Source organism: Ranitomeya variabilis, chromosome 8 (genome assembly GCF_051348905.1).
Source record: "Ranitomeya variabilis isolate aRanVar5 chromosome 8, aRanVar5.hap1, whole genome shotgun sequence".
Taxonomy (NCBI): Eukaryota; Metazoa; Chordata; class Amphibia; order Anura; family Dendrobatidae; genus Ranitomeya; species Ranitomeya variabilis.
This window is the reverse complement of record NC_135239.1, coordinates 194011909-194026847: the sequence shown is the minus strand read 5'-3', so window position 1 is coordinate 194026847 and position 14939 is coordinate 194011909. Positions and strand designations below refer to the sequence as shown.

General features: G+C 40.5%; 1 protein-coding gene across 2 annotated transcripts in view; it reads right to left on the bottom strand.

Annotated features, from left to right (window-relative positions):
- The window catches only part of PTPRG (protein tyrosine phosphatase receptor type G), a 513282-nt gene that overhangs the window by 131437 nt on the left and 366906 nt on the right, over positions 1 to 14939 (bottom strand). For both annotated transcript variants that reach the window (XM_077278905.1, XM_077278907.1), the window contains exon 9: positions 2605 to 2795. In XM_077278905.1, coding sequence (XP_077135020.1) covers positions 2605 to 2795 — 191 coding nt within the window. The remainder of the gene's footprint in view (positions 1 to 2604; positions 2796 to 14939) is intronic.

The following is a 14939-nucleotide window of genomic DNA, read 5'->3' as shown; positions in this document are numbered from 1 at the left end:
AGAGGTCTTCGAAAAGACCTTTTCACTATTGTTTCCATCATAAACTTTACAAGTCGTCAAAATTTTATGTTAGCGGAATAGTGTTATTTCTCAATTCATAACTATAATATAGAAAAGACCACATTTCGGTTCATTAGCAAAATTTGTAAAACATTTTAAGAGATTGTCTACTTTTGTACGGTCTGAATTCAAGTAAAATTTCAGAGTATGTAGAAATGAGTGATTTTTTTTCAAGTAGAATAGAATTTTTCCAAAAAATGTGTATGTAAGGGGTGGCAGAAACTGGTGTATGCCCCCATCCCTTTATTCATGTCCTGGTTCACAGTTTGTATATTGTTGCGTTTACTATGTCATTACAAGTGTTGCTGTGTATTTCTATATTACCTTTGTGTATATGAAGTTGTAGCACTGTAGACATTATAGGAGGAATAAGGATACTAGCATGTAAATAGCTAATGATAGGAGGGACATGGTGGATAAGGCAGGAAGGACTTCCTGAAAGATCTCAGTCGGGGCTGGGTGCCCGTAGAGCGTAGAAGGGCACCTTTGCCCTTGGTTATCGCCGTGCCACGTAATGTTATGAAGGACAAGGGCAGGCCATCTGTTATCTAGTGGATCAGCAGCAGTGGAAGCAGTGCAGCAGGGTGGGAAGTGCAGAAAAAGTGGGTCTGCAGTTGCCACCAGAAGACTTAGCAGTACGGGCAGGTCACCTAGGATGTGGCAGCTTATTGCGTGGGCAGATGACCTCAGGACTCTGGCAAAGCAGTCGTGGGGGCCCTCTTAACGGATTAAGCCTGCACGGGGTAGATGCTGAGGATACGGAAGGTACGGTCCGCCCCAGAAGCGAGCTTAGTGATAGGAACAGAAAAGCAGGAAAAGTGACAATTGTGCACTGTGGAACCTGATGTAACCGCTGTAAAGAATATGGATGTGCTGCGTACAGGAATAAGTAAAGATGTTGTTGTTAAAGTTGAGCTGGACTGTGTCTCTTATTGTGCAATACCATCTTCAAGGAACCTATGGAAACACAGAATAGAACCTGACGGCGCAGAGACACAGGACGCAGGTACGCAACAGAATGGACACTATTGTATTGTGAGGGGAGGCCAGGGTGTGATCCAGAAATTGCCCTCAGCCATGACTACCTCTTTGGCCCAACCTTACATGTATTCTCCAGAATGTGGAATGTTTGCAATTTGCTTAGAGAGCATTCAAAATAATGGCTGCACGAATGAAAAAAAATAAATTAATCACCTTACCACTAACCTGTCCCACCACCCTATGCAGCCCGCTTTCCAGCCAACTGTACTTTTCACCTTCGTGGGTAATCTCTTCGGCCTATTCACTCCAGATCCTGGCTTTCTGCTCTACAAGGTCTCTGTGCACCATGAAGTTTTGTAGCATTTCGGGATGTCACAACGCTACGATTCTCATATCCTGAGTGATGGTACAGCAACGTCTAAGGTCTAGTTGAGCCGCAAGTCAAAAGCCAAAGAGAACGCGCACAACAGGGGAAAAGAAGAGGTGCAAAGGACTGAATGGGGAACTGCAGGAACATCCAGACAGGTGAGCGGGAAGCATTTTTTTCCTTTACATCCCAGAGACCCCAGAGCATAATAAGGAACTTTTAATATACATCGAATAACTTTGCTGCACATCGAATTTCCCAGTAAAGTTTATGCAATTTGGCAAATTCAAATTTTGTCAGATTCGATCATCTGCAAGACCATGTATATCTACGAGAAGGAGAATCACTGCTAAACTTAATTGTACTCCTGCATCTGGAGAAGACTATGAAAATTTAACAAATGATGATCCTGAAACTGACATGCTTAAATTAACTATATATCTTGGTACCGTGTTAGCCAGTGGATAGAAAAATATTTAGAATTGAGAGTAGGTATCAACTACTGAGGACTCTCAATTCTAAATATTTTTCTATCCTTAAATTAAAGCAGAGATGTACCACAAAAGGATCTCTTGCTCTGTTGGACCAGGTGTGTCCATGCATTACCAGGACAGCTCATGAATTTTATTAGGACTATTATAATGATTAATTTCCTCTGTGATGGTACTGCAAAAGAATTAACGAGTTGACGAGTTCCCAGCACAGATTACACAGATTCTTGATGGTCACAGAAGCAGAATGCGGTGTTCAGCTTCACAATAGAACATTCCAAAATTTAAAAAAAAGGTTGCCCATTATTGACAATCCCAATGCTTTTATCCTCAAGAAATAAAACCATACCTGTCCATGGGCTGGATCACATACATTAGAACATCTCAGGGGTGAGCTACAATATTGCCCATAGACCAACGTAATAATAATATATATACACATTTATTCATATTCTGGTTTCAAAGTGTAAGCCATGACCAATACTGATACAGTTTGCTAGTCAAAAAATTAATTATACGGAGGAGGTCTTCTGGCAGAGGAGCGTCTGACCAGAATTTAGAATTGCATCTAGCAAGGGCAGTCCAAAGTCCAAAGTGAACAACTGCCATAGTAAGAGCAAAAAGAGAAGAACCTTACACCCCCCCCCCCCCACAACTACGAACAGGAGTCCCCACAACATAAATGATTGCCCAGGATAACATTACCAGTTCCTTTTCGCTGTCATTGTCTTTAATGTATGTCTTCTCCTTTTCTTCATCATTTTTGGTCCAGCTGTAAGATACCATGTAGTTCATGATTGGAGGGTGGTAAACAAAGGTTGGCTTCTTCCAAGAAACAACTAAAGCCGTCTTGTTAACTGGTTGCACTGTCATGCTGACCGGTGGGGAGCTGCAGACTAAAAGACAAAATACATGGTTACTCTCTGGGATTTAATTACTAGAACGTCAACTATACATCAATCTGAACCACTTAGTTACAAGGTTTTATGGAAAGACGGGACGCTTTACAGAATGCATCTTAAATGGTTTCCCATGTGCATGAATTACAAACACATGCTCCGGAAGAAGCCATTGTATCCTTGCTACCTGAAGAAGCCTTTGCTCATAGATGGCCTATTGTACCTGGAAATGGGCAAAAACAACCGATAAGGGAGGGTGGGGCGTCATGGGAGCAATTTCCAGGATTTAACATGTGTAACACATAGCTGTTCTCTCATGAAGTCTTCAAGGACCTCGATCATATGAGGTGGTGGAGAATGTAGACAATCCATTAGCACAAAATCACTGTTCAAACCAAACACATGCACTCCGTTAGTACACCTTCACACCTACTTGTTCTACATTTCTCTCTGCCCCCACTCTTCCTTAATTGCCAGCCAGAAAGGGGCCAAAAAGGGGCAAAACCAGGTGAAAAACAAGCAGGTCGGAAGATGCACTGAACTTCTTGGCCACACCAACGGTGCACCGATGCTTGGTTTGAACAGTATTTTTGTACCAACAGATGCTCTTTGTAAAGCTCCACAAGTGTCTTGTAGACATTGTTAGACCTTGAAGACTCTTCAGGTTAAAAAATAACACATAGTGGTATTACTGGTGAAACAGAAGCAACCTCAGGATACTGTTTTGCCAAGGAAAAAAAAAGAGAAATATTATTTATCTGCACAAATAAGGACTGAAAAAGTTAGTGTTTTAGGGATACGATCTCCAGCTAGAATTTGATTTTTTTTCATGAAAAAATTCTGTTTAATTCATAAATACACTACCGTTCAAAAGTTTAGGGTCACCCAGACAATTTTGTGTTTTCCATGAAATCTCTTACTTTTAGTAATCAAATGAGTTGCCAAATTAATTGAAAATCTAGTCCAGACATTGACAAGGTTCGAAAAAAAGATTTTTATTTGAAATAATAATTTTCTCCTTTAAACTTTGCTTTTGTCAAAGAATGCTCACTTTGCAGCAATTCCAGCATTGCAGACCTTTGGCATTCTAGCAGTTAATTTGCTGAGATAATCTGAGGAAATTTCCCCCCATGCTTCCAGAAGCCCCTCCCACAAGATGGTTTGGCTTGATGAACACTTTTTGCGCACCATACGGTCAAGCTGCTCCCACAACAGCTCAAAGGGGTTGAGATCTGGTGACTGCGCTGGCCACTCCATTACAGACAGAATACCAGCTGCCTGTTTCTTCCCTAAATAGTTCTTGCATAATTTGGAGGTGGCTTTGGGTCATTGTCCTGTTGTAGGATGAAATTGGCTCCAATCAAGCGCTGTCCACAGGGTATGGCATGGCATTGCAGAATGCAGCGATAGCCTTCCTTATTCAAAATCCCTTTTACCTTGTAAAAATCTCCCACTTTACCAGCACCAAAGCAAACCCAAACCATCACATTACCTCCACCATGCTTGACAGATGGCGTCAGGCACTCTTCCAGTATCTTTTCAGTTGTTCTGCGTCTCACAAATGTTCTTCTGTGTGATCCAAACACCTCAAACTTGGATTTGTCTGTCCATAACACTTTTTTCCAATCTTCCTTTGTCCAATGTCTGTTCGTTTGCCCATATTAATCTTTTCCTTTTATTAGCCAGTCTCAGATATGGCTTTTTCTTTGCCACTCTGCCCCGAAGGCCAGCATGCCGGAGTTGCCTCTTCACTGTAGACGTTGACACTGGCGTTTTGCGTCTACTATTTAATGAAGCTGCCAGTTGAGGACCTGTGAGGCGTCGATGTACTTGTCTTGCTGCTCAGTTGTGCAGCGGGGCCTCCCACTTCTCTTTCTACTCTGGTTAGAGCCTGTTTGTGCTCTCCTCTGAAGGGAGTAGTACACACCGTTGTAGGAAATCTGCTGTTTCTTGGCAATTTCGCACATGGAAAAGCCTTCATTTCTAAGAACAAAAATATACTGTCGAGTTTCACATGAAAGTTCTTTTTTTCTGGCCATTTTGAGAGTTTAATGGAACCAACAAATGTAATGCTCTAGATTCTCAACTAGCTCAAAGGAAGGTCAGGTTTATAGGTTCTCTAATCAGCCAAACTGTTTTCAAATGTGCTAACATACTTGCACAAGGGTTTTCAAGGGTATTCGAACCATCCATTAGCCTTCTTACACAGTTAGCAAACACAAAGTACCATAAGAACACTGGAGTGATGGTTGTTGGAAATAGGCCTCTATACACCTATGAAGATATTGCATTACAAACCAGACGTTTGCTGCTAGAATAGTCATTTACCACATTAATAATGTATAGAGTGTATTTCTGAATTATTTAATGTTGGCTTCATTGGAAAAAACTGCTTTTCTTTCAAAAATAAGGACATTTCTAAGTGACCCTAAATTTTTGAACGGTAGTGTATTTTTCTAATAAAAACAGATATTTGACAAAAGGAAAAAAAATATCAAAAGGTCATGAGCAGCCTGTGCGGAGACCAGTCAAGGAAAAAAAAAAAAGATTAGAAAAAAACAAATGTCGATGTAGGAATCAGTAACCACAACGTCGTGAAATGGATGCTGAATAATGAAAGCAATCAACTCAAGACAGAAAGTTAACCATGACATTGATCACAATGTGCTAGAATGAGAACATCTTGATCTAGAAAAAAAAGAAGGATGGCCAAGTAGGAATAGGAAAGGAGGAGAAAGAATGGAGAGAAATAATAAAAAAAAAACTGGAATTTTCTCCCTTTAAGTGGAGAAATGGTAAGGACCATGAAGCATTTGGGAATGTCCACCCGCATGGCTTGGCACCAGAAGAACATGTTGGCTTATATGTTGTTGTTAGTTCTTAAAGCATAGCCAATAATGTCATAACTAAAGACATTTTCCAAAAGTATGTAAAATCCATGATTTCGTTCACCTTTTTGGTATATTTATAGGTGGGGATAACCTTTTCCCAAAAGCTCAATATGTATAAATCATCAAACTATTGAATTAAGATAACGGGATGTCTAATTCTACATAGTCTGAGTTACGAGGTATCAATAAGAGTCCCAAAATTTGCTGCATTTCTGACAATCCCCAAAAAATATGCAAAATGGTTCCCTCATGTGACGCCTCTTTCATTGACATTGAGGAAGGTCGAAGGAAAGGTCTTTTCAGTTTGGGTCGAGTCGTCTATTGTCGCTTCTATTGAAGCGGTTCAGCTTAATTTCTAGAATAATGTTTCCCACCACTTGGCCCAAAAGACTGAAATCGAAATCTCAGGACCTTTCTTTGTACTGTATTGCGAACTAAACACTGAAGTCCTTTTATTGAGGGGTCAATTAAAAAAGGGACAAAGCTTAAGGTAAAGTAGACTCTGGGAGTGTCCCCAGGTTGGGTCTGAAATGTCCAGAATTTGGACATTCACATGTTGGTAGTATAAGTTCTTGTTACAGAAGGTCAAGGTCACACATTAAGTAATTGGTCAGTATTTCACATAAGCATTTGTAAGCTAATATTAGGAGCGGAATAATCAGAGGAAAAGTATCATAGAAACATGCCACCACTTCGCATTTTTCACTCACTCCTGGTTTCGGCTTATAAAAAGTGATGTGAAATACTGACCAAATACTGAAAATGTGAACATGGCCTAAGTGTTGAGTTGACAATCATGGTCTTCAATACTCTTCCCGAAATATAGAACTGCAGAGACAATATAAGTATTATCTTTGTCACCTACAGGCGGTGACGAGTCATCTGATAAATGGTATCAATCTGAAGACTTGTGATGTCAGATACAGAGATACGGCCATGCCTTGAGGCTACTAATAGGCATTTTCTAATATAACGCAAAAAGCAGTGATCACAGCTTATACTTCAGGCATGGGAGACGCAAGAGCTTTAATTATACATATTATTAAAAGTCATGTTCAGACATATTACACCCTCGGCTGGTTGAAGCAATACTGTGAGGTTCAGTTTTCCATCATTTCCTCGATCTTCGAATGAGCATCTTGTCTTTAAATTTTATTACTCAAATACATCAATTCTAAACGACAAGGTGACAAATGGCGAGGAACTACAACTCAATCTGATCCTGCCTACGAAAATGAAGAAACGAATGAATTAGACTTTGGGACCTTCTTCTCTCCCTCTCGGCAAACTCTTTTACATGCTCTGGTAGACTGACAGTTTGAGATGAAATTCAAACTTTTGCATTAAAACCCATCATTTTCATAAATGATCGGCTCCTGTAAACACGAGTCAAACCAATCTTCCATGCTTCCGACACCTGCAATGCATGGTGGCCAATAACCATGTATGTTTTCAAATTATTTTCGCCATTACGAAGACTCAAATCTTTATGCTATATTTTTTTAATCCAAATTTCTGACTATACAGTGATTTTACAGGATCAACAAGAGGTTATTATGAGGCATTTCCATAGCCAAGTACTTCATTCCATGTCCATGGCCAAGTGTGACCCTACACTGTACTGGATGAGAAAGGGGGGTAAAACAAACTACTTTGGAGTCAGCGGATGAATAATAGAGGGCTTCTAAATACTATACCAGTATTTAGGTGGCAATTCACATTAGTTTTAGGTCATTCGAATGACTAATATGTAGAGAGGTTTCTACCTTCCCTCATGGTGGAAGAGATCAGTAAAAAAAAGTATCTGGCTGGTGGATTTCAACAAGTCCAATCTTTTTGTTCTTACGGATGGTAAGCCTTCAACAGATTGACCACAGCGGCTTAGGCTAAGCACACGCTGCATTTCGGACTACTTTTGGAAGTAAATGCTCAAGATGTATACTCCTAAGGCCTCTTTCACACTTGCGTCGGTACGGGTCCGTCGCTATGTGTCGTGCCGACGCACGTTGTGAAATTTGAGCCCGACGAGGGCAGCGGATGCAGTTTTTCAACGCATCCGCTGCCCATTCTGAAGTCCGGGGAGGAGGGGGTGGTGTCTCTGCCACGCATGCATGGTAGAAAATGGCAGACGCGACGGACAAAAGAAGTTCACTTGAGCGTTTTTTCGTCCCGACGGTCTGCCAAAACACGACGGATCCGTTGCACGACGGAGGCGATGTGTGGCCATCCGTTGCGATCCGTCGCTAATACAAGTCTATGGGCAAAAAAAAGAATCCTGCGGGCACATTTGCAGGATCCGTTTTCTGCCCAAAACGACGGATTGCGACAGATTGCTAAAAACGCAAGTGTGAAAGTAGCCTAACAAACATCATTCTGGATGGATTCAGTGGTATCCAACCACCACAGTATACTTTTCCAGGCATACATGTTTTTGTAAGTACACTCTATACATTTAGCCTTACTCACTTATCCCCTTTCAGAACACATGCACACTGAGCCTGACGGAGGGAAAGAAAAGTGTACAACTGACTATTGCAATAAAAAGTATACACCTACCAGTAATGATCAGAGAGCAAGAAAAACATGGCTGCATCTTCTTTTCTAAGCCATGTCATATCTATTTGGTGGTTTCTGGTATTGCAGTTCGGCTCAAATGAAGAGAATTAGGGAAGAGTTCCAATACCACACACAAACGGAAGGGGCTAGAATGGCACGGTTTTTGAAATCCTGTTCGACTTTGAAAGTCATAAATCCATTCAATATGTAACTTCAAAAAAGCACTCTCTTGAAAGATTTTACCCTCGTAATATATTGCAATCATCATATTATATAGCGCTGCTAAAGTACAATTTCACATTTTGCCTTTCTACCCAGTTAATGCTTCACTTTTCTATTATTTCGATGACATCACGTGATTAAACACAGACTGTTTGAATCCTTCTAAGCTCTATGTAGAAAGAGGAAGTCTCTTTTCCCTGCATGGGTCATCATTAGAACTACAATCCTATATCACTGGCAGGCGGGAGGAGTGGATCAGCTTTGTCAGGAGTTGGAGAGGAGGTGGAGCTAAGCTGCCAGAGACTTTGCAGTGATGCAGAATTGTAGTTCTAATGACAACTCATGCAGGGAAAAGAGACTTCCTGTTACTACATAGAGCTTAGAATGATTCAAACAGTCTGTTTTAATCAGGTTATGTCAGACCTAATGGAAAAAGAAGCATTAACAGGGTAGAAAGGCAAAATGAGCAATTGTAAGTACACAGTCCTATGTAATATGATCAACAATATATATTACGAGGATAACAACTTTCGTGGGAGTGCTTCTTTAATAAAATATGGCCATACAACCAATAAAAATGAAATTCCACAAATAGTGGGTTTGGGCACAAAGTCAAGAAACCTTGCATAAACCAATAGTACACGCAAAATTTAGAAACACTAATATATGTTGTATGAAACATCTCCTTTCTCCAACTTGATCAAAGCAAGACAAACTGACAGCTCACTGAAGGATCAGATTACAGCTGCTAATAGAAGTCTATGAAGAGGGTGTGGAAGAGAGAGAGAGGCAGAGTTAAAGAAGTACATACATTATAGACCTATGCTGCTGCTTTCTAGTAAGTGTTTATCTTACACCAGAGCTGGATACAGAGCAACACTGCTCAGTACTGCTGCATAATACACTCCATAAGCTAAATAGAGACAGGAGAGCTGGAATATCTCATTTCTGTGTGCGCTGTATATGGGAGACATCATAGCAGCTATTCTCCACTCAGTAGCTCAGAGACAACTGGGAAACTAAGGATAAAGTAAGTGTTTATCTTACACCAGAGCTGGATTCAGAGCAACACTGCTCAAGTACTGCTGCATAATACACTCCATAAGCTAAATAGAGACAGGAGAGCTGGAATATCTCATTTCTGTGTGCGCTGTATATGGGAGACATCATAGCAGCTATTCTCCACTCACTAGCTCAGAGACAACTGGGAAACTAAGGAAAAAGCCTGCAGAGGGGAAAACCGGTGAAAAATATAGGATAATAGGGGTCATATAATTATTAGCAATGGTGTTATCCCTTATACACACACACACACATCACAGCTTATTCTGAACAGTCCCCTGGAACGACAAGTTTTATTTTGACTATAAAAAGTGTTTGAAGCTGTAAAAGATTTAATAAATGAAGAAATTGCTATGCTCTTTAGTATCGAACTCTTCACCAAGGGAAATTCATTGTCTACGCTGAATATTTTTCCTGTGTCTTGCTCTCTCTCTCTTGAGGTTTCCGGCTATCGATATGCAGGAATCTGTAAGACGTGCGTCTGCCGAGTACATCGCATTTCCTTGAGGTCATCCAACTAATCATATTTGAAATTCAACAGAACAAATAAAACTAATCAAATCAACTCGACAACCATACATTATTAAAACCTATTGACATTTCAGGTCATTATGGACGGCGGCGGCTGATTCATAATATATGAGCGTAATGTACACTATTATTTATCTAATGAATAAAACGCTCTTCTCTGTACGGAATCGAGATATATTACGGTTAACCAACGCTGCGGTGACAGTCTCCCGGCGCGTGGCTAACAGGCCGCATTTCGAGCAGTCCTGCCAGCCTCGGTGGCTTGGTAATCACATACTCCTGACGCGTCAGTGCTAAGCATTTGCAAGTTTTAGCATACTAAGCAAGCGCTTGATAAACAGCGTGCGGACTTCATACACGGCTTGCATAGACAAGATGCGGGGACGCGGGGAAAACGAATCATTCGCTTACTGACTGCGGTCACGCTGTACAACGAACATGCATACTGATGTCTAATGTCATCTGCTGCACTGCACGAGCGAGACCGAATATAGGGATCAATATTATCGGTAAGGCGCTAGATGGCTTTATTATATAGGACGGGCAGAAATGAAGGTACCTGGAATAAGATATTCACTTCTCTTTATACTAGAATAAAATTGAAAATAAAAAAATATGAAACACACAAACTATTGCAAGAATTCTAAAAAACAAATTAAAAACAAAAAAAAATAAAATAAAAATCATAAAATATAATAAGAATACTAAAAATAAAATAATAAAATATATAATTAAAAGACATAATTAAAATATACTAAAAATATATAATACTAAACAAAATACTATTAAAATATATCAAAAATAAATAAATTAAAAATGTATAATAAAATAATAATAAACTATTTAAAAATTAATAATAATAATAATAATAATAATAATCATTCACTCCCCAGAAAGTATATTGTGCTCTACTTTGTAAAATCTTATCTGTGGGGAATATACCTGAAATACACGACTGTAGTCGGTGTCAGCTTCGGTATTCTGCCATGGTTCTTACAGTTTTACAAGTGTGAACACTTCCTTTATGACTTGATTTTTTTAAATTGTTTTGCATTTTTACCTAAATACATACTTCATGCATTAAGAAATAGCTCCTACATCTAATAGGGTTGGGGTACTTTCTTATAAAATCCATGTCACACAGATAAAACTTGAAAAAAAAAATAATTATATGGTCATTTTGACATGGATTTTCTAAGAAAGTACACCTCTATCATCAAGTTTCACAGATGTATTATAGAATGTATACAGACTGTATAGTCGAATCTAGAGGACTATTAGTTGAGCAATAAGCACCCAGGATACTGGGCCAAGGATGGCGGCTATGGGAGTGAAGAATGCCCTGATCCATTTGCATGGAGGACTAGACCATGGCGGAAAATCTTTTGGATCAACTCTACTGACAGATCGGCTCTAGGGATAAGATCCCGAAGGACTTAAACCTTTTGTAGTAGCAATGCTGTGTATGAACTTCCAAGAAATCTCATTCATATGCTGTGGATATTAATGCACAGTGTGAAATGTGCGGTCGGACCGCAGTAATATCTAATGCATTGGAATTACTCTACATGTGATTGGACGTCACCAAATAACTGTGTTTAGGAGTCCGGTGGGCGGTCCTACTCAGCGAGTCATAGTTATGCCTGAATGTACTCATGTACAGGGATGTCAGTCAATTACTGATTAAGAATGTAAGAAAACCCATGAAGGTTTGTAGTATAAAAATGGTCCATGATTCACAAATGGTCTCATGGGATCGAATAAAGTAAATAGCTCAGGAGGAGGAATATTCTTATATGCAGTGTATTAAAGTGGGCCTAAACAAATGATGCAAGGCAGTAAAAATGAACACAAAGGCTGTAGGTTTATATAAATGTATAAATGCATCTGTAGGGACAGCAGCAGCTATTAAAGACAAAACAAAAGAAAAAGGAAAAAAAAAAAAAAAGAGTTGACTCATGCCCTACTGTCCACATCACTATAGCTTGAGGTGCTGCGTGAAGCTGCTGGAATTTGTTACAAAACCATGCCTCTTGTCAAGCCCCTTTTCCTTCCCTTTACATATAGACTAGGAAGATGGGGCTCAGTCTAAAGATGAGGAATCCTGATATCACACATAGGTAGCTTTCCAGAAGCCGGCTTTCCTGTTTTTCACAGTACCCAGAGAATTTATCAGCTCTTATGGGAACCTTCCGATCGTCAAGAAGAGATGTCAAGTATGTTATTCAGTCACAATATAGTCTTAAAGGGAAGCTATCATTTATCCATGACCTATTGTTTAAATCAAGGTCTGTTTGTTTATTTACTTCATATCATGATCTTTATTAAATTACTAAAATTAGTAATCTTGCAATTTTCACACTGGCCACTGGGGCTTTTTTATTTTTTATTTTTACTTCCTGTCCTTTCAGGAATAGTTTACAACAGTTTCATTACCATCAGAGGCAGGAATACAGTGATTGGTAATGCCTCTATACACAGCTTGTAACACTGGACCCATCAATCACAATAGGCGATGTCACACCTCCCTCTCCTTTCACAATGAACTTTGCACTTGCTCGTTAGATGCTTCAATACAAAAAATAGGCAGGGATGCCAACCATCCAAAAATTCCAGGACAGTCCAAAAAAATAACACACTCTCCATTAATAAAATTTAAGGCATTTGTATTTTTTTTCTTTGAAGCTGAAGAAACGTATACAGATTATTTTGATTGAAATTCTCATCACTTTACAGCTTGCAGTAAATCCAGATAATGTCTTCATATCAGAATTATGGGCTGCAGACATGGATCACTTATATTTTATTATGGTTGTCTAATTTGTTCATACAAAATATTGGCTGCCTTATTTTTTTGGTAAATTGTCCAGAAAAAAGAACAAAGTTAAAATTGGCAACTATGATAGGTTTAGAGATAGTCTCTTCTTTGCGGCTAATGTGCATTTATTGTTTCCTGAAACATCAGGAAGTTAGAGCCTAAAAAATTCACAGTAGCTGGTGTGAAAATTACAAGATTTCTATTTTTTTTTTAATCTTTAATATAGAACGTAATAGGCAAAAAAAACCAAACATTATTTAACCCCTTCCCGACCCATGACGCCACGTAGGCGTCATGAAAGTCGGTGCCAATCCGAACTGTGACGCCTATGTGGCGTCATGGAATGATCGCGTCCCTGCAGATCGGGTGAAAGGGTTAACTCCAATTTCACTCAATCTGCAGGGGGGGGAGTGGTACTTCAGCCCAGGGGGGGTGGCTTCACCCCCCCGTGCTCTGATCACCCCCCCCCGTGCTCCAATCCCCCCCCTCATACTTACCGAGCCTCCCGGTGTCCGTCCGTCTTCTCCACGGGCGCCGCCACCTTCCAAAATGGCAGGCGCATGCGCAGTGCGCCCGCCGAATGCCAGCAGATTCGTTCCAGCTACATTTTGATCACTGTGATAAAACCTATCACAGTGATCAAAATAAAAAAAATAGTAAATGAACCCCCCCTTTATCACCCCCATAGGTAGGGACAATAATAAAATAAAGAAAATAATTTTTTTTTTCCACTAGGGTTAGAACTAGGGTTAGAACTAGGGTTAGGGGTAGGGTTAGAACTAGGGTTAGCGTTAGAATTAGGCTATGTGCACACGGTGCGGATTTGGCTACGGATCCGCAGCGGATTGGCTGCTGCGGATTCGTAGCAGTGTTCCATCAGGTTTACAGTACCATGTAAACCTATGGAAAACCAAATCCGCTGTGCCCCTGGTGCGGAAAATACAGCGCGGAAATGCTGCGTTGTATTTTCCGCAGCATGTCAATTCTTTGTGCGGATTTCGCAGCGTTTTACACCTTTTCCTCAATAGGAATCCGCAGGTGAAATCCGCATAAAAAACACTGGAAATCCGCGGTAAATCCGCAGGATTTTTCAAAAATGGTGCGGAAAAATTTCACACGAATCCGCAACGTGGGCACATAGCCTTAGGGTTGGAATTAGAGTTAGGGTTGGAATTAGGGTTAAGAATAGGCTTGTGGTTAGGGTTATGGTTAGGGTTAGGGGTGTGTTGGGGTTAAAGTTGGGGTTAGGGTTAGGGATTAGGGTTGTGGTTAGGGGTGTGTTGGGGTTAGGGTTGTGATTAGGGATATGTCTAGAGTACGGATTAGGGTTAGGGGTGTGTTGGGGTTAGTGTTGGAGTTAGAATTGAGGGGTTTCCACTGTTTAGGCACATCAGAGGTCCCCAAACGCAACATGGCACCACCATTGATTCCAGCCAATCTTGCGTTCAAAAAGTCAAATGGTGCTCCCTCTCTTCCGAGCCCTGATGTGCGCCCAAACAGTGGTTTACCCCCACATATGGGGTACCAGCATACTTGTGGGGGGAGCTCCAATGTTTAGGCACACAGGGGCTTTCCAAACGCGACATGGTGTCCGCTAACGATGGAGATAATTTTTCATTCAAAAAGTCAAATGGCGCTCCTTCCCTTCCGAGCCTTACCATGTGCCCAAACAGTGGTTTACCCCCACATGTGAGGTATCGGTGTACTCAGGAGAAATTGCCCAACAAATTTGAGGATCCATTTTATCCTGTTGCCCATGTGGAAATGAAAAAATTGAGGCTATAAAAAATTTTTTGTGAAAAAAAGTACTTTTTCATTTTTACGGATCAATTTGTGAAGCACCTGGGGGTTTAAAGTGCTCACTATGCATCTAGATAAGTTCCTTGGGGGGGTCTAGTTTCCAAAATGGGGTCACTTGTGGGGGAGCTACAATGTTTAGGCACACGGGGGCTCTCCAAACGCGACATGGTGTCCGCTAAAGATTGGAGCCAATTTTTCATTCAAAAAGTCAAATGGTGCTCCTTCCCTTCCGAGCCCTTCCATGCGCCCAAACAGTGGTTT